General features: G+C 34.6%; 3 protein-coding genes across 4 annotated transcripts in view; 2 read left to right on the top strand and 1 right to left on the bottom strand.

The window, feature by feature from the left end:
- LOC123010269 (E3 ubiquitin-protein ligase RNF19A-like) overlaps positions 1 to 3,216 on the top strand; it is a 32,830-nt gene extending 29,614 nt beyond the window's left edge. For both annotated transcript variants that reach the window (XM_044407013.1, XM_044407014.1), the window contains exon 11: positions 2,371 to 3,216. In XM_044407013.1, the coding sequence (XP_044262948.1) occupies positions 2,371 to 2,802 (432 nt within the window). In that variant the 3' untranslated portion in view covers positions 2,803 to 3,216. The remainder of the gene's footprint in view (positions 1 to 2,370) is intronic.
- Positions 3,217 to 3,289: 73 nt separating this feature from the next.
- LOC123010268 (mediator of RNA polymerase II transcription subunit 14) lies at positions 3,290 to 15,151 on the top strand. Its single transcript, XM_044407011.1, has 10 exons — positions 3,290 to 3,632; positions 3,681 to 3,813; positions 3,862 to 4,161; positions 6,918 to 7,291; positions 9,356 to 10,620; positions 10,664 to 10,807; positions 10,858 to 11,168; positions 13,157 to 14,197; positions 14,252 to 14,683; positions 14,732 to 15,151. The coding sequence occupies exons 1-10, from the start codon at positions 3,463 to 3,465 to the stop codon at positions 15,104 to 15,106; spliced, it is 4,545 nt and encodes a 1,514-aa protein (XP_044262946.1). The 5' UTR covers positions 3,290 to 3,462; the 3' UTR covers positions 15,107 to 15,151.
- Positions 15,127 to 19,348, bottom strand: part of LOC123010271 (tetraspanin-1) — a 17,064-nt gene continuing 12,842 nt past the window's right edge. The window contains exons 3-7 of the mRNA XM_044407016.1: positions 18,989 to 19,087; positions 16,235 to 16,363; positions 15,849 to 15,923; positions 15,513 to 15,797; positions 15,127 to 15,462 (exon numbers count right to left, since the gene is read on the bottom strand). Of these exons, the coding sequence (XP_044262951.1) occupies positions 15,319 to 15,462; positions 15,513 to 15,797; positions 15,849 to 15,923; positions 16,235 to 16,363; positions 18,989 to 19,087 (732 nt within the window). The 3' untranslated portion in view covers positions 15,127 to 15,318. The remainder of the gene's footprint in view (positions 15,463 to 15,512; positions 15,798 to 15,848; positions 15,924 to 16,234; positions 16,364 to 18,988; positions 19,088 to 19,348) is intronic.

Below are 19,348 nucleotides of genomic sequence, written 5' to 3' on the forward strand. Positions count from 1 at the left end.
TAAGAACAAATCTTTTTCAAATTAAATCACTTTCCATTCAGATTCAAATTTGTTCACTTTGTTCTAGCTTTCTGAACTTTTTTTTGAAATCATTACCATCGTGTAGAGCATCTCTTTATTAGTTGTAATCCGAATTTTCCAAAAAATATACCGAGTAGTTTCCAAGATATGATTTTTTGAAGTTAAGGTTTGCTAATCAAGCATTGCTCCATACAAGAGAAATGCAACATGCAATCTTACTTAAAATTGCATTTTTATAAAAGTATTTGTTTTAAGACTCTTCTATTGCTTAAAAATGGTCAATTGCACTTTCTTTGTTCTAATTAGAATAAACAAAAATTGTTTGTTTACTTAAAACAAATAAATAGTACTTGCGTACTAATTAAAGCAAATAAAGAGTTTTTTTGTTGTAAAAATGACCACTAATCATTGAGCAAAGAGGATCTAGAAGTTTAAGGCACGAGTCTTAAATATAAGGGCAAATCTTTTTCAAATCAAATCACTTTCCATTCAGATTTCGACTTGTTCACTTTGTTCTATCTTTCTGAACTTTTTTTGAAAATGTTTTAAGCAAATGCTTTCTCATCACTTTCGAGGGATGTTAAATGCAATAAGTCACCTGATTTATGTTGTTGGTACGATTAGCTTCAGTTAGCTTGTAGGTAGTAGTTGTTGTGATAACAGTTGCACACGAAGCAACTGACTTATTGCATTCAACATCAGTAGAAAGTGATGAGAAAACATTTGCTGAGAACATTTTCAAAATAAAGTTCAGAAAGCTAAAACAAAGTGAACAAGTTGGAATCTGAATGGAAAGTCATTTAATATGAAAAAGATTTGTTCTAATATGCTTTAAACTCCTCGATCATTTTTGCTCAATGATCAGTGGTCATTTTTAGAACAAAAAAACTCTTTATTTGCTTTAATTAGTACGCAGACACTCTTTGTTTGTTTTAAGTAAGCAAACAGTTTTTGTTTATTCTAAATAGAATAAAGAAGGTGCAATTGACCATTTTTAAGCAAAAGAAGAGTCTTAAAACAAATACTTTTAAAAAATGCAATTTTAAGTTAGATTAACATGCATTTCTCCTATATGGCGCAATACCTTAACTTCAAAAAATCATATCTTAAAAACTACTCGGTATATTATTTWAAAAATTTGGATTCTTACTAATAAAAGAATGCTCTACACGATCGTGACAAAGAAAAAAATATTTACTCGTAGTGTTCTTCTTAGATTACTTCGAACTTCTTCGAACACTGTTCGAAGAAAAGTTTGCCAATATTCAATTTCAAATTTTATATCATTYTAAAGGGCAAGGCCATCCCTTTGGAATGGTCTTTATTTGAAAGAAATCGACCTAAGAATTATTGAGTAATGATTTTTTTAAGTATTTTAAATTCATTTAAATTAGAAAAGTGTGTGGACTTTTTGAATTTTTTTAGTGCCTTTGATTTGTCTCACTGAGACGAACAAAATGATATAAAATTTGTCAAGTTGTCACAACTAGAGTTCCTATATTAGAAGTTGGGACACTGAATGTCAGTTTTTTAATTTTTCTTTTATATACGTCGGCTAACGCATAGTAACAATAAGATGGGATACAAATCAGTGGCGTTTTGGTAAAATTTCACATAAAGTCAGATAAATTTGTCAAATAAAAATTGACCTCTGTCCTTGGTCATTCTGACTAATTCTGCTGTGTCCTATTGTGTTAATACATAAAGAAACTGTGAGTAGTTTTTTGTGCCACCTTGCCCCAACGCTCGAGACAGTGTAAGACAAGTGGAACCTCTTTAAAACCCGCCAAATGAAGAGTGGGTGCCAAAAGTAAGATTTATCAAAAACGAAGGTGAAGCTTTTAACAAGATCAAGGACTTATTGTTTGGTTGTATGGAGTATTTTATTTTATCAGGTCAGGTCAGGTCTAATTTTGTAAGTTTCAGGTTTTAATAGGTTTTCTGGAGACACTATCAAGTTCTTATTACTCATGGTAAATGCTGCATGCAGCAATTGTTTTTCTTTAGTGTGTACTTTTTGTTCACATAGTTTTTTCCTGTCTGGCCGCATCTCATTGTCTATTTATCTCCTACATTCCTGACTAAATCTGACGTAAAATTATGTCAATTTGTCAATGGGACAAAATTTATAACCTTAGAATAATTTTTGAAATAAACTTGACATTAGTTGCTACGAAAAATTTTAATAAAAAAGGAGAGAACGTATATACCTTATCCACATAATTCAAAATTGGCTCGGTTTGACGTTCAGTGTCCCAACTCTTCAAATACTCTAGTTACGACATGACTTTTTTTTTGTCGCCCTGTGATATGATTCGCATTTGGTTTAATTGTAATACTGTGTTTCAGAGCAATGGCAGCGATTCGTGCAGTTGCGTCACGACGGAGGATTGCGTCTCTGAAAGGGTGCGTTTCGACGACAATGTCAGTTTCATCGCTTCGCAGGCCGAAAAGACGAGCATTGGGAGCAGCTGCAGCTTCCGGGCTCGATGCACAACGAAACCGACCTTGGCGAGGTCAGAACGCGTCTCAGACGCCATGAGCAACGATAGTATTTACATAGATATGGCCGCCGTTGATGAGAAGCCTAGGAAAACACAAGCGGCCATTTTGCGTAGTCAGTTTTTTTATTCCGGAATGAGCGATACCAAGAGTTTGGATGAGAAAACCATCATCGAGGTCTCGAACGAAACTCTAGATAAACAAGCGCTGATCCCAGGAGAAGAAACGGCCAAAATGAAAAAATCCGGCTCTTTTGTTGTTGAAAGTTCCAAGTTATAGCTATTTAATTTAAAAATTGTTTTTAAAAAAGACTGATGTGCATATATTCTAATTTATTTTATAGAGGTATTAAATATGTGGCTTAAAACATTGTATGTTACAAATTATTGTATTAACGGTTTATATTCTCTTCTTTTTAATTCCTCATGAATGTGAAATGAGGGATTTAAGAATACATATTATTTCTAACGTACGTATAAGTATGGATGTAATTTAGTTCGTTCGAAAATATCTATAATCATTGCCTTTTCAACTAATATCAGACTGTTTTTGTTTTATATGGAATTTTACAAGATTTGTAGGACATTCCACTTATTTTAAATTCACAGCAAAATCCTTGTCCCTTATTTTATTGTAATCCAAGTTTAATGGCGTGATGACGTTTTGGATGTACAAATTAAAATATTACAACAATTTTTTGTTCATTTAAAACCCTTATGCTTATTATGTTAGTAACTTTCGCGCGTATACGTTGGTAATGTCAGCCCTGCTCCTAAACAAAATGGTTGTGCTTCGGTGATTTTTTTCCAAACGAAATTATTAAAAAACTCGTTAATTATGACAATATTGTGTAATAATTGGTCCTTAGATGAATAATGAATGAGTAAGTGAAGTGTTTAATAGTGTTAAAATTAAGTTACACGCAACCTAACCTCAACCATGGCCCCTGTTCCTCTGGAAGGAATCCAGACTTTGGTGGCGAATGCTGCCGCGCAAGGGGGCCTCGGAGGCCCCCAGGAAGGCAACCGCGGCGGCATGATATCACTCGCCAAGCTAATCGACTATATTATACAACGGACTTACCATGAACTCACTGTCTTGGCCGAGCTGTAAGTACTGCAAGAAATTAACCCCGAATTTGAAAATCTCTCTTCTAGTTTACCACGAAAAACCGATATGGAGCGAAAAGTCGAAATCTACAATTTTGCCACGAGAACTCGGCAATTATTCGTGCGACTACTAGCCCTAGTCAAGTGGGCCAACAGTGCGTCTAAAGTAGAAAAATCAGCTGTAAGTTGTCTCTAGTTCAAGGGGGCGAGTCTAATGGTCAAGTTTTAGCGCATTATGGGGTTTCTAGACAAGCAGTCGTTGTTGTTTGTTGAGACAGCAGATATGTTGTCGAGGATTGCAAGGGATACTTTGGTCCAAGCCCGCCTTCCTAATTTTCATATCCCAGCCGCTGTTGAAGTCTTGACTACGGGGACTTACGGCCGATTGCCTGCCTGTATCAGGGAGAAAATTGTCCCCCCGGATCCCATAACCAGCACCGAGAAAAGAAACACACTGCTTAAACTAAATCAAGTTATACAACACCGATTAGTAACCGGGAATTTGTTACCACAGATGAGAAATTTAAAAGTGATTATCACAGGCCGACAAAAAAAATTCATGTCGTGACAACTTGACAAATTTTATATCATTTTGTTCGTCTCAGTGAGACAAATCAAAGGCACTAAAAAAATTCAAAAAGTCCACACACTTTTCTAATTTAAATGAATTTAAAATACTTAAAAAAATCATTACTCAATAATTCTTAGGTCGATTTCCTTCAAATAAAGACCATTCCAAAGGGATGGCCTTGCCCTTTAGAATGATATAAAATTTGAAATTGAATATTGGCAAACTTTTCTTCGAACAGTGTTCGAAGAAGTTCGAAGTAATCTAAGAAGAACACTACGAGTAAATATTTTTTTCTTTGTCACGATCGTGTAGAGCATTCTTTTATTAGTAAGAATCCAAATTTTTTAAATAATATACCGAGTAGTTTTTAAGATATGATTTTTTGAAGTTAAGGTATTGCGCCATATAGGAGAAATGCATGTTAATCTAACTTAAAATTGCATTTTTTAAAAGTATTTGTTTTAAGACTCTTCTTTTGCTTAAAAATGGTCAATTGCACCTTCTTTATTCTATTTAGAATAAACAAAAACTGTTTGCTTACTTAAAACAAACAAAGAGTGTCTGCGTACTAATTAAAGCAAATAAAGAGTTTTTTTGTTCTAAAAATGACCACTGATCATTGAGCAAAAATGATCGAGAAGTTTAAAGCATATAAGAACAAATCTTTTTCATATTAAATGACTTTCCATTCAGATTCCAACTTGTTCACTTTGTTTTAGCTTTCTGAACTTTATTTTGAAAATGTTCTCAGCAAATGTTTTCTCATCACTTTCTACTGATGTTGAATGCAATAAGTCAGTTGCTTCGTGTGCAACTGTTATTACAACAACTACTATCTACAAGCTAACTGAAGCTAATCGTACCAACAAAATAAATCAGGTGACTTATTGCATTTAACATCACTCGAAAGTGATGAGAAAGCATTTGCTTAAAACATTTTCAAAAAAAGTTCAGAAAGATAGAACAAAGTGAACAAGTCGAAATCTGAATGGAAAGTGATTTGATTTGAAAAAGATTTGCCCTTATATTTAAGACTCGTGCCTTAAACTTGTAGATCCTCTTTGCACAATGATCAGTGGTCATTTTTACAACAAACAAAACTCTTTATTTGCTTTAATTAGTACGCAGACACTCTTTGTTTATTTTAAGTAAACAAACAATTTTTGTTTATTCTAATTAGAACAAAGAAAGTGCAATTGACCATTTTTAAGCAATAGAAGAGTCTTAAAACAAATACTTTTATAAAAATGTAATTTTAAGTAAGATTAACATGCATTTCTCTTGTATGGAGCAATGCTTGATTAGCAAACCTTAACTCCAAAAAATCATATCTTGGAAACTACTCGGTATATTCTTTTCAAAATTCGGATTACAAATAATAAAGAGATACACGATGGTAATGATTTCAAAAAAAAAGTTCAGAAAGCTAGAACAAAGTGAACAAATTTGAATCTGAACGGAAGGTGATTTAATTTGAAAAAGATTTGTTCTTATATTTAAAGCTACTGCTTTAAAATTCTAGATCCTTTTTGCTCAATGATCAGTGATCATTTTTAGAACAAAAAAACTCTTTATTTGCTTTAATTAGTACCTAGGTACTCTTTGTTTGTTTTTCTAATTTGCGTTTAAAATACGTTTATTAACGTCTCCAGTAGGAGTCGTTTATGGCTATCTATAAAAGCACACTGTGCTTTAATGAATTTAGGGTTATTTAGTTTTTGGATGCCGCTTCTGACTTGTCAGGTAACAAATTTTGCGTTGTTGCTTCGAYAATTTGGCGAATTTCGGGCGGAATGCAAACTAAATTCTGTTTCTCATATTTTATTTATTATTATTATGTTGTAACACTAATAACTAATAATTTGTAAATTTTATTTTTAATGACAGACGGCAGAAATGACGCAAAAAAACAGGTGGGCGCAGAGTGTTACCAACCGATACCAACTAACACAAAATTCTCTAGGCAACAAAAATATTTTTTTTTTAATTAAAATAAGAAAAAATAGCATAAAATACTCGTTTTATAATGGCATTGGCGCACTTGGGATTCGTGCGCCAAATCAACCCTTATAAAACTTGTTCTTTAATATACTATTTAAGTAAAGAAACAGTTTTTGTTTATTCTAATTAGAACAAAGAAGGTGCAATTGACCATTTTTAAGCAAAAGAAGAGTCTTAAAACAAATACTTTTATAAAAATGCAATTTTAAGTAAGATTAACATGCATTTCTCCTATATGGCGCAAACCTTAACTTCAAAAAATCATATTTTAAAAACTACTCGGCATATTATTTTGAAAATTTGGATTTCTACTAATAAAAAGATGCTCTACATGATGGTGAGGAAGATAAAAAAATTGCTCGTAGGGTTTTTCTTAGATTACTTCGAACTTCTTCGAACACTGTTCGAAGAAAAGTTTGCCAATATTCAATTTCAAATTTTATATCATTCTAAAGGGCAAGGCCATCCCTTTGGAATGGACTTTATTTGAAGGAAATCGGCCTAGTAGTTATTGAGTAATGATTTTTTAAAGTTAAAGTATTTTAAATTCATTTAAATTAGAAAAAAATTAATTAGTTCAAAGTGTGTGGACTTTTTTGAAATTTTGATTTGTCTCACTGAGACGAACAAAATGATATAAAATTTGTCAAGTTGTCACGACTTGACTTTTTTTTGTTACAATTGGTTGAAGTAATTAACTTCAATTTTTTTAGATCGAAAATGGGCGTGTTACCTTTCATGTCCAACACGAATTTGAAGTGTCCCTAACTGTGATGGGTGACGGCGCTAACATCCCATGGAGATTACTAGAAATAGATGTTTTGGTTGAAGATAAGGAAACTGGAGATGGCAAGGCTTTAGTCCACTCTTTGCAAATTCAGTACATTCATCAGTTGATTCAAACACGTCTCGTGGATAATCCTCAACCGTTAACTGAAGTTTACAATTGTTTACATTTTTTTTGTCAATCGTTGCAACTAGAGGTTTTGTACTCGCAAACTTTGCGTCTAATGAGGGACAGGTTGGACGACCATATTCATGTCGACGAGTATATACCAGGGAAATGTTTAACAGTGTCGTATTGGAGGTAGGTATGGTATTAAAAATCGAAAGCCCCATTTTCAAAAAATTTAGCAATTCTATATTGAATTAACTAAATGCGCGACTAGGACATATATCACTTTGTTAAGTTTAACTTTGTTTAACCTTGTAACACAATATGAAAATCCTAATTTTCGAGAAATTTCCTAAATGGTTTCTTAACTGAAAGTGGAAAAGTCTCCTCGTTATCCTCCCTACTCAGATTACTAAGAAGAAAGCCACAAACACTATCTTAAAATATACAAAAAACCAGAAATAACAATTTAAATTCATCATTGCAACAGAAAGACCTTCAGGAATTTTTTTTATTTACAATTAGTAATTAGTAATTAAACTTCTGATCAAAGTTAAGTTGATGAAAATGAAAAATATTGTTAAAAAGTCTCATATTTTATTTTTATTTTATTTTGGTACGTTAACAAATTAAGTTTAATTAAAAGTATGTACATTTAAGTAAATAGTGATTTTGATGAAAGTATTTTTCAATAGAATAGAATATTTTCTATGGTTTTCTTTAATTTCCTTTAGCGGAAGATTCTCAAAACTGTTTTGTTTTTTCAAAATACGTAGCAATCAATGATGAAGCTAAAAAACGTAAAAAAAAACAGCCAAAACAGGAACAAAAAGAATTTTTGCAGCAAACAATGTGTTAAAAGTTTGCAAACCATAGCCTGTAAAGCAGTGTTTCACGATGAACAATAATTTTTTTTTGAAGAAAAGTAACTGTAATTCAATATTTAAATATCAGCATTAAAAACTACATCCAAAAATACCAACGATTTTAATTTTATGCCCTGTATTAGATTTAGTAATGATTTATGTAAAAATAAATATAAAATTGTCATAAGTACAATTGTAAGTATTAATAAAAACAAACAAAATACCTCATTGAAACAAAGGAGTGTTAAAATGACAAGTTTGTGCGGTTACCATAATCTAAAAATTTCATTCATTAAAAGATTATTAAAATCTTTATAAAATTAGATTTCTTTTTAGTTGTCGCCAATTGTAGATAAAATTATGTATACAGGGCTGTTTTTCTAAATTGTATAAAACTACATAAGCTACATCGAAAAATAACACAGATTTTTCAAATAAACGATATACAGGGGTCTTTATGAATTTGTACTGGCTTTGTGAGCCATTGAAAGCGCTTATTTTTCTGACAATTACATTATTTTTATTTTATTTTTTATACTCTTATAGTGTTATTCACGGTGGACTTCCCACGAAAATTTTATGTTATGCAAAACAAAATACAAAAAGCTCAAGTTACTAGAACCATGTTTAATGTTTTACAAATAAGAAATCAAAGTAATTTCATTTAAAAGTCAAAATGATATTTAATTCTCTCTGTAAGATTATAAGAAGAAATATTGGAAGAAATCAATGTTAGACAAAAACTTTAAGGAACAGGAAACTTTTATTTTAAGTAAGTAATCTTTGCCATCAAATTTTTTTGACATTAAATGTCAGAGGAAATTTTGACAAGTTTGCCTTTTATTCAGTTTGAGTGAAATAATGTTTACTTTAGAGCAGAAAATTTTTATTACTATACAAGACGAAAACGGTGAATGGTCATTTTTACTTTCAGTTTGCGTGCCCAGATTCCCAGCCAACGTGTTGCCAACTGTAGAATATTAATCGTCGCCTACTCTAATTTATCTTTTTTTTGATCGCATGGTATAAAACAGCAGAAATGGACAAAATTAATGTAAAAGGTGTATTTTTTCGATTTTAAGTCATTCTAAATCAATGTGTTATTTTTTTTTCTATAATTTTCTCTATTAAGAATCTACAATAATTGGCAATGATCCATCGTGGATTATAAACTTTAAACCGTATTTTGTATTGCATAACATTAAATTTTTGCGGTAATTCTACAGTGAATAACCCTGTATTTATGTAATTTAATTTTTTTACTAGTGTTATTTTTCGCTGTAGAATATTTAGTTGCAATTTTTCGCAATATTAAGAGAAAGTCAACGACCTCGTCATCTGAATCATCACACTCGTTTACTGCAAATGAAAATATGTAACATTTTTTTAGGGAATTAACAACAAAAGGCAAAGAATCCGCCAACAAAGACCTCCGCTCTGAGCTCGGCTACCGCCTCACCATTCAAGTGGACGTCCATGACCCGGCTCGTCCCCTCGCCGTCCTCCACGTCCCCTCACTCGGAAACAAAGAGAGCGAAATCGCTGATCGTGCCATCCGCTCCGAAATCCTCTCCATGGAACGTCTTCTCGTGCACACCATCTACGTCCGTACACGTAGCCGTCTCAGCGACATCAAACTCGAACTTCAAGGTATGGTCAAAGAAGTCGAATGCAACCTTCAAGGCTCCCCTGCCATCCTCTCCATTGCAATACTCCAGCCGTGTCTTCGCGCCGAACAACTCCTCATCACCGTCGACACCCACACTGGAATGTTACAATGTCACGTGCCACAATACGACCCGCCCCTCGTGCCCGAACTTAACAACGCCCTCAACGGCGATCACTCGAAATTGCCGGTTTTGATAAGCGAATTGCGATTTTGGATCACTCAAAGACGATGTGAGAAGACTTTGCAACATCTGCCAGCGACTGCGCACGAACGATTACCACTTTTGCATCACGCTGATCATCCCTTGACGAAAATCGGGCGACATCGGATGTATATGCAACTTCATAGACACCCAAATGTTGTCCTGATTGTAGAATTGAAAGAAAAAGAATCATCGATGTGTGAAGTCGATTGTGCTTTCCACATGGCCGTTGTTAAACCCTCAAGCATTGAGGATAATCCTGATGATGACACTATTGAAACCGAAATCCCGAAAGTCTACCTCAAAGTACAGACTTTAATTGAGTTTGATACTTTTGTAGCCACTCATGGTCCTTTCACTTCAATCGACAACACAGATTCAGATCACACCGAATTGAATTGTTTGAAACGCAAAGGTGGGATTAAACCGGAACCGCCTCCAAGGCGTTCCAAACAACCCGCCTACTTTATAGCCGAGTTGGCTCATGTCGTGGCCATGTGCGATGAACGATTACCATATGTGAGTCTTGCAAATGAATTGAATAAACGCTGTATTTTTCATCAAGGCTTGCAAGTCGAAGCAAATGCGACCGGTTTGGTGCTGAAATTGATACAATTACCACCGCCGACATCCGAAATCGGGGTTTCACCGGCATGGCATGCCTTATTAAAGAGATTGTTGACAGTGTCAATCAGAGTTTTGAGTAAAGGCATGATGAAGAGTTGGATGACCGAGTTTGTGTTTTATTCAACGCCGTTAACGAGTACGCATCCAAAGGAGCAAGGTGAGTCGGTAATACAGGAAACTGTGTTATAATATTTTTATAGGGTCACGCCGACCGGTATATTTCCAATATGATATGGCTACAATTGATGCCACTTCGCGTACTGTTGATTCACTTTTGAGCGATTGGTATCAAATTGTACACTTGTATACCATAGTACATGACTTAAGTGAATACTTAAAAGGCGGTAAGTTTGGATTTAAATTTGTCGTAACGGTAATCAATCTCTTGTTTCAGATAAATATAATTTATCGAACATGTTCAGTATTAAATCTTACAATTATAGTAAGTTAGTGTTGTGTTATGGGCCTGATAAAGGTGCAATGGTTTCAATAATATGGAATAGTGGGGAGAAAGCGTTCAAATTGGCGTTTGGTGCAACGAATAATGCGATTAATGCACATTCGTTGATTAGGGAACAGTTGGAAAGTCATCTAAATGAACATCGAAACTTGGCACAAATTATTCAATTGTTGCATGAGACGTATGAACCCTTGATTTCGATAAGTAAACTGCCGACACTTCCGCAGTTGGGGATACAGAATACGGTAAGTGTTTGAACAAATCAATTTTCTTTTTCTATGATTTATTATGTAAGTAACAATATTCTTGGTTGATTTTTACTTACAGAACGCTCACATTCTATAACACTAAAGTCCAAAATCAAACTTTATAGAAATTGGAAGCATGGTCTTTTTTTTATACGAATTACTTTATAATTGTTACCTCTATTTACTCTCATGTTTTGTACTATACACAGCTGGTGAGAAAGAAAAACATTATTCAAAGTGTCAGAATTCAATTCGCTTGCCTTTTGTTTAAAGTTAAATTAGGCTTTTTACTATCGTTGTTTGCCAAAATATTTTCTTTTCCTACTATTTTCATAGGTTGGAGCTTTATATCAGGTCTTGAAAATTTCTGTTTTTCGATTAAAAAGTTATCTTCTAAGGAAAACTACGACACATTTTAGTTGCTGTCAAAAACTTCATATAAAGGGTGTTTCACATAATTTTACGAGGCCTGCGCCTGTAAGATTCAATCAATAATACATATTCCGATACGAATTCGATTACAAATTTTGAAAAATTGCATAATCTTTTCTAGTTTGTTCACCCTTTCAAAAATTACAACGTTTTTAGTTAGTTAGTGATTAAGATAAACTAGAATCATATTCGTGCTGTCTCTTGATAGAACAAATGATAATTGTTTTTGAAATACTGCAGTTTATGACTATTAATGTAACAGTGATTAGTTTAATAACTTTTGGCATGGGTTTCCAAAAATTAAATAATTAAATGTGTATCTTTTGTATCCAGTGTTCTGTGACTTTTATACAGGGTGATTCTTAAATAGACCGGCAAAATTTTATCCTTAGTAGTATCAAATGAGAACATACTGGAAAAAATATTTAAAAAATTCGTTCTCCAAATAAAAGTTATTAAAGTTAGTTTCGAAGTAAAGCGTACGCCACAGATGTGTTAGCACAGGTAGTGGAAACCATGGTATTATGGTATTGAAAATGTACTTGGTCATTACAACAATTCATAAACGCCGTAAGTGGAACGGATCAAGGGGTTTTGCCCTTAAAAGGTATAAACGTAAAAAGGGTACAGTTTGTCTCCATTTATTCTTAGGAAGCTGTGATAAAATTTTGTCGGTCTATTTAAGAATCACCCTGTATATTTGGGTGCGTACATTAGGCGCAAGCCTCGTAAAGTTATGTGAAACACCCTGTATAAAAAGTGTTTTTAAAATGACTGTAGTTTTAGAAGCAAAGCCGCCTTTTTTAATTTTTGAAACAACTTATTTCTGGACAGAGGAAGTATTTTTTTGTTCATAGAATGATGAGTTGGGTTTGTTGAAATGGTGTAATTTTGTAAATTTTACTATATTGTGAATTGTTAAAAAATGTGATGTGATAGAGGAAATCGGAAAGAAAGGAAAATCGTGGGCTAAAATCTTCTACTAACTTTTTGTAGTTCGAAGGTTTTGAAATAGTGCTAGCCTATTTTAGTGAGGTTATGAACAGCCAATAAGAACGAAGTACATACCCTCTTTGTACCATTTTACTGCCACCTATTAGATATTTTATTAAGTTTCAAAAAAATGTATTCACTTTTCGTCGACTGCAGCGCCATGGAATCTTTAACAAGCTGTATGTTTGAGTCCGCGCTCTTAATTCTAGAATTTTATTAATACGATGATATTTAATCATGAAAAATTTATTGAATAATTGTGACTGGGCCTGTGGTTAATTAAGCAATTAAACTTTCTTCAGATATCTGTCGTCTTAATGTAATCAATCAATCAAACGGAAGTGGTCGAAATTGACTAATTAATTGAAACCCTGACCGAAATCAGCTTTTCTAGTTCAAGTGTGTCGATTTAAATGTTTTACTTTAATTAAGTAATTAAATTAAATCTTCAGAGACGTCTTTTGTAGAAAGTCAGGAAATTAGTTTCATTAGGCCTTAGCAGTAATTGTTTTCTTTTCTTTAATGATTCAATTCAAATGTGGTATTGGATTTTCTTGTAGCGCCCTCAAGTCCCCGTCCAAACCTTCACCATAATGGCCCAATCGTGCACTCTCATCCGTCTCGCCTACCAAGGGATGTACTGCCTTGAACTTCGCATTCGTGGCGCAGGTCTGGTCTCCCTCCGTGATGGTGCTTACAGCCGCTTCGACCGCAGTAACGTCGTCGACGTCTTCTCTCCGACTCAAGGCCTCAAAGCCTTCCTCTCGAAATACGTCGACGAAACGGCTGTCTTCCGACGTCGATCGCAATCCGAAGACGACAACCCACCCTCGCCTGTTTCGATGGAAGTCGAAGGTGGAGGCAGCGGTGGCGGCTTTTTGGGCCACCACCGAGGCCCCCAATCACCCGCTGGCACACGTGAACCCGGTCTCAGGTTCCACCCGCCACTAACTCCTCCCTCCGGTTCCAACCCCCACACCCCCGCTAGCCCACACACCATGAATCAGACTCATACTAGTTTCGGATCGAGTCCTGCAACGTCCTTCAATCTCTCATCGCCTACTTCACTCCCGACGAATATTAATCCGAGTCCTAGTGGACTTGTGGCCAATTCGCCGTTGAATCCACAATTGCCGAGTCCGGGTGGTTTGTTGTCGAATTCTTCACCCGGACCGGTCTCAACCAGTCTTCCGGGTCATAGTCCGGTGAGCAGTTTTATGGCTGCGGGTCATACAGACGGGAGTCCGTTTCCCTCGTCGCAGAGTATGGCCTCACCAGCGGCGTCCAATTGGCCGGGGTCGCCGAGTATGCCGAGACCGTCACCAGCGAGGCCTGGACAATCACCAGGAGGTCATCCCATAATGCATAGTCCGCAAAGTGGGGATATGAGGACGGGGAGTCACTTATCTAGGGTTTTGCCCCAAAGGTCGTGGGCGGGAGCTGTGCCCACCTTATTAACACATGAAGCGTTAGAGACGTTGTGTTGTCCGTCAATGCATCCACAGGGGTTACCAGGGCCGGAATTAGCGCCCTTGGAGAGGTTCCTCGGGTGTGTGTATATGAGAAGACAATTACAGAGGTTCATTCATACTGAAAATTACGTAAGTGTAACGTTTCAAATATTTTTTAATAGTTAATTATTCGGGCATTTACAGTTAACTGCAATACCTAACACCGAACTAGGCGTAATCCACTTTAAAGTCACAGAAATACTCCAATGCCGAATCGGCTTGAACCCCCAACACTTGCAAAGCCTCCATCTCAAAATCACACCATTGCCCGAACACAAGGACGTGTGGACATCGGAAGAACTCCAAGTTTTGGAGAAATTCTTCGACACGCGAGCAGCAGCGCCCCCTTACAAGCCAACTGCAATGTTCACTTTTTGTACAATGTTGAACGTCCCAGTCAACGTCCTCAAAGATTTCATACAGATTATGAAACTAGAGTTAATGCCTGGTCTAATCCAACAACAAGGCATGAAATGGTCGGTCCAATGGATGCTCCGGATACCTCCCTCAGCCACTCCCATCGTTCCTACAGGAATGTCAGGAGTGCTAGTCTATCGAGCAAAAATCCTATTTTTTGTAAGTCTCATTATCATTGATTTTAATTTCCCTAATGAAAATTTGTAGTTGCAAATCACCCGAATTGGAATCCAGTACCCCCCAAACATGGAACCGCCCTCTCTAGTCCTCCCTTTTATTTATGACGTCAATTCAAATATGACTCAATTGGCTGAGAAAAGGGAGGCGGGGCCTGTTCCAGGCATGGCAGCTGCCAGTCAACTCCTCAAACATTTCGCCCAATTCCAGTCGAATATCTCCGAATGTTCAATTTTCCCAGCTTTGAGGGAACTCCTCCTCAATCTAGTGCTACCAACTGAACCACAACAAAGTCCAGCACAAGGGGGCGTACCACAAATTCAATCACCAGCAATGCAAATGCAACAAGGGGGACAACCAGGGTATCCAGTCTCCATGCCTATGGGCATGATGGGGCCACAATAGTGTATTTTGTAAATATTAAATCAAATAAACAGATTTTTGTTTTATTTCGGGTTACATAGAAAAGTCATTTCAAAGTGCAAAAGTTAGAAAGGCACTGTTACAATAATACTGAATTCTTTCGAAAAATGAACTAAATATATACATACAAGTTGTACACAACAATAAAACGTAACGACTAGATTAACATAATTGAAAGCTTGGTCACAAGCTTCTTATTTTATATACCCGTTGAGGGCTTTAGCTAGACAAAACGCTAGAAATATCCCGACTAATTCGAGCAAACCCAAACCAACAGCGACACCTATGACAATATCAACGTGTATCATGACCCAATGGACGAGGGCATCGAAGCAACCCTGTAAAAAAAAATTGAATGACTAACATTTCCACAATTTGCGATATTCACCTGTTTATAATAAGAATTCACTTCGTTCGGACTCGTCACACACGACGGGACTTTCGGTTTCAACTTCAAAGGATCTCCTTCTAAGACACAACACGATTCAGGAATCACTTTCCCACTATTTGTCCATTTCGTGCTGCTCCGATAATCGGTGTAATTATTAACGCCACAACATTTCAAGTTGGCTTGGAGGTGGTCCCACATTAACGTCACGGCGTCTTTATTCTCCGGTGGAGAGTAGTAATTTTCAATCGTTGATTTGAGTAATTTTCGTGTTTCCTCCTCCGCCTAGAAAAATACTTTCTTTAAAGACACGAAAATTTCAATCGGCTGCCTTACCTTCGGCTTGTAGGCCACTGTGAGACAAGCGACGGCGATTTCGGCAATCAAAATTACCAAAAGACAAATGCCATACTACAAAAAACACAGACAAGTCAAACCGGACCGCAGACTAAACACGCATTCATCCAATTATGAGAACGGTCGCCCACATTTAACTCTTAAATTAATTCCAATTTAGCTTTACAAGGGGTTTTTTATTGCTATACATCCTAAATACGTATTTTTTCCTCAACCTTGCTGCTTGATTTCGTATTAATATTCATTTCAAAGTGGCGTAATGAGGAAAATTAATCTATTTACCCCACCCACAATTCGACATGAATAATAAATGCATCACCTTGCACCACTTCTTCTAACCTTATTACACGAATTTTTCGACTTACCGTTGTTAAAAGACATTGAGATTCCCTTAAAGCTCCACAATAGCCCAAAAAGCTCACGATAAACATGAAACCTCCCACGGCGATCAAAATATAAGCCCCTTGCTCGATGACGGCAGGTTGGATAAATTGCTAGAAGAGGTGAAATAAATCCAATTGTTATCAATTGACCTTTTAACTTGCTTCGAAGAAATTCGCAATAATTAAATATTAAATTGCTTTATTTAATATTCACGACAAGCGTTTCCTATAAAATCGACTCATTTTTTCGTAAATTATTCACAAGAATGCAGTCAATGGCCCCGGATTGTTTTGTAAACTACATTTCTCGACTTTTTATCTTGTCCCATCTATTTTTCCATTAATAATTAAAAAACATACTGTTACAATTTTGATGAATTATAAATTGAACAAACACGAATTGTTTCCGTGTACGAAATTGATATCATTTAAGATTAAAATTATGTTTACTTGAACCGATTGTTATTTGCTTTTAGTAGATACCAAATTGTTGTTTTTGTTTCATGAAGAGACAAAATCACTAAAATGGTTAATTATATTCATTGTAGTTGTGTGCAAATTATAATTTCCATTAAACTAGGAGTGGCAAAAAACTGACACTAATTATTATTATATTCTAGTCTTTTATTATTATTGTTGGAAAATAGAATTTAATTTCAAGCGAAATCGCACTGTGTCAGAGGTTAGCGTGTTTTTAGTTCGTTCACTGTGAAAATTGGAAAAGTTTTCTACAATAAAAATGCTGAAATTAAAAATTCTATTGTTTGATGTTTAGTGTAATCAGAGATTAATTCTTTTTACAACCTTAAAAAAATATACAGGGTGCACCAGAACTCGCGCCCCAAAGAAAATTTTCAAGTAAGGTCAAAAAATTTTGACATTTGAAATTTTTTTATATCTATTTAATGATACTGATGATCTTGTATATGTTTTTTTTACAATTATTTAGTAAAGGGACAAAAATTTTGTCAATAAAAGCGACAAATAACATTTAACAAAGTTACAATTTAGAATAGCAAAAAAACTTGTAAAATTATTTTTCCAACAGAAATAAATAGAGTCAAAGTGCAAACTTTAAACCCTCATAACTTCGAAATTTTTATAGATAAAATTTATATCTTACCTTATATGGCATTTTTCTCTAGGGCGCGAGTTCTGGCGCATCCTGTATGTTATTAGAGAGTAAATATGATAATTTGTTTTGCAAAGCTGAACGCAGTGAGGCAAATAATTCAGCTGAACCCCATAAACTCATATACTATTTTATCCGAAAACGAATTAAAATCAAATGTAAAGAACAACACTATAATTAGCAAGTAAATGAACAAAATAATCGTACACTTTGTAAGTAATTAAATCATTACAACGCTTATAAACAAATATCTTGCAGCAGTATCGGAATTTGTGTTGAAATTTTCGAAAATGTTTATTAATTTGACTAGTGCAGTTAGTAGTGGAAATTTCAAATTCTCATCGTTTACAATGTACGATGTAGAAATTACTAATATAAATAAAAAAAAGATAAGAATTAAACACTATTGCTGTTTACTAATAAGTAATAACATTTGTGACATTTGTCAAAATACAAAAATAATATTATTTGCAATAAAGTGGCGACATACGTTGTAAAAAAAACTATATTTTAATACAGTAAATACCTACGCATAAATTGTAAATTTACCAAAACATCACATACCTTTTGACAAACAATTCTGAATATACAGAGGGTCTCAAAAAACCATAATTCAGACTATAAACGGAAATATAGGGTTAAAGTTTTCGGTTTTTTTTTCTAGAGCTTTCTAAAATCACAACTTTAAAATATTATTGATTTTTGTTTATTACAATACTTAAAAATGCATCTAAAAACAACCACATCCTCGAACTCTTCTAACCAACAATTGTGTATAATTGGAGAAAATAAATATTAAATTACAGTGTTTGAAAGTAAATTTTTAACATTGAGAAATGACAGTGAATTACACAAAATTCGAAAAATTCTCTGAAACATTTTCTTTTTAATCAAATACTGAATTAAATGATTAAATAATAAAAATTACAGTTACAAGAAAAAAACTTGAAATTACTTCTCTGTAAATTACAGTTGAGATCATACAAAACAACAGACTTATGTTTACATGACCCGACTGTCGTTTGTTTGCGGTAGATAAACGTGCATTTCTCCGCTTCATTAATTATCCGTGGTTTAGGAACACAATACCAACATTTATGACTTTGGTTGTGTCGCGAGAAATTTCATTTTTACAACATTAACACGGTTTTTGAAAGTAGAAACCGTTACGTTACGACTTTATTGTTCTTTTTTTCTTGAATTAAAGGTAAAGGTCACGTGATTATCATATTTATCAAAATTTGACAAGTGAACAAAACAAGTAATTAATTTCGATTCGATTCCCTTGCGTGAATAGTTCCAAATTTGTAAAAATTAAACGTGCGAGATATTTTACGAAAATGAATCATTTTCTACTAGTGATAAAGGGTCATCGACCCTTAATGGTATGCGAAGGGTTGCAATGAATGCAACACGCGTTCTGCACCCCTTCAATCAATTCGTTCTCTAGGCCGAAAAAAAACACTTACGTAAAAATGTAAACAAAAACGTGATTTTTGATTATTGTAGCGTGAAAAGTGAAAGTTTCTTTTTCTTCCACAACTAATTGTAAAAAGATAAATGGCCGGAATTCGGCTCGATTGTAATCGTTTACGCTTCCTTACCTGGACATGGTCGCTGGGAACGATTTTGCTCAGTCCTACGAAGGAATTTTTATCCACAGCTAACCAGATACCAACAGCTAGGACCACAGAACCAGCTAACTGAAAAAAAAATGAGGACATTTTAATAGCCATTTGAAACTATTAGGTCAAATTCAGTAACGAAAAAAAAAATTGTTTAACTCACTGAAAACCATTTCTGAAGAAACTCATTAACCATTGCTATAAATCAAAATTGTTTGGTAAAATATTCCTCGTTTATACGAGTAAATATTATTACATTCTACATTTCCGAAATAATCAAACAAAAACTAATGGATGTTTTGAAAACCCGGATTATATTCGTAATCAATTTTTTTTTGC

This window comes from Tribolium madens, unplaced genomic scaffold (genome assembly GCF_015345945.1).
Source record: "Tribolium madens isolate multiple individuals breed KSU strain unplaced genomic scaffold, Tmad_KSU_1.1 Scaffold_7;HRSCAF=85;Tcas5.2_LG10, whole genome shotgun sequence".
NCBI lineage: Eukaryota > Metazoa > Arthropoda > Insecta > Coleoptera > Tenebrionidae > Tribolium > Tribolium madens.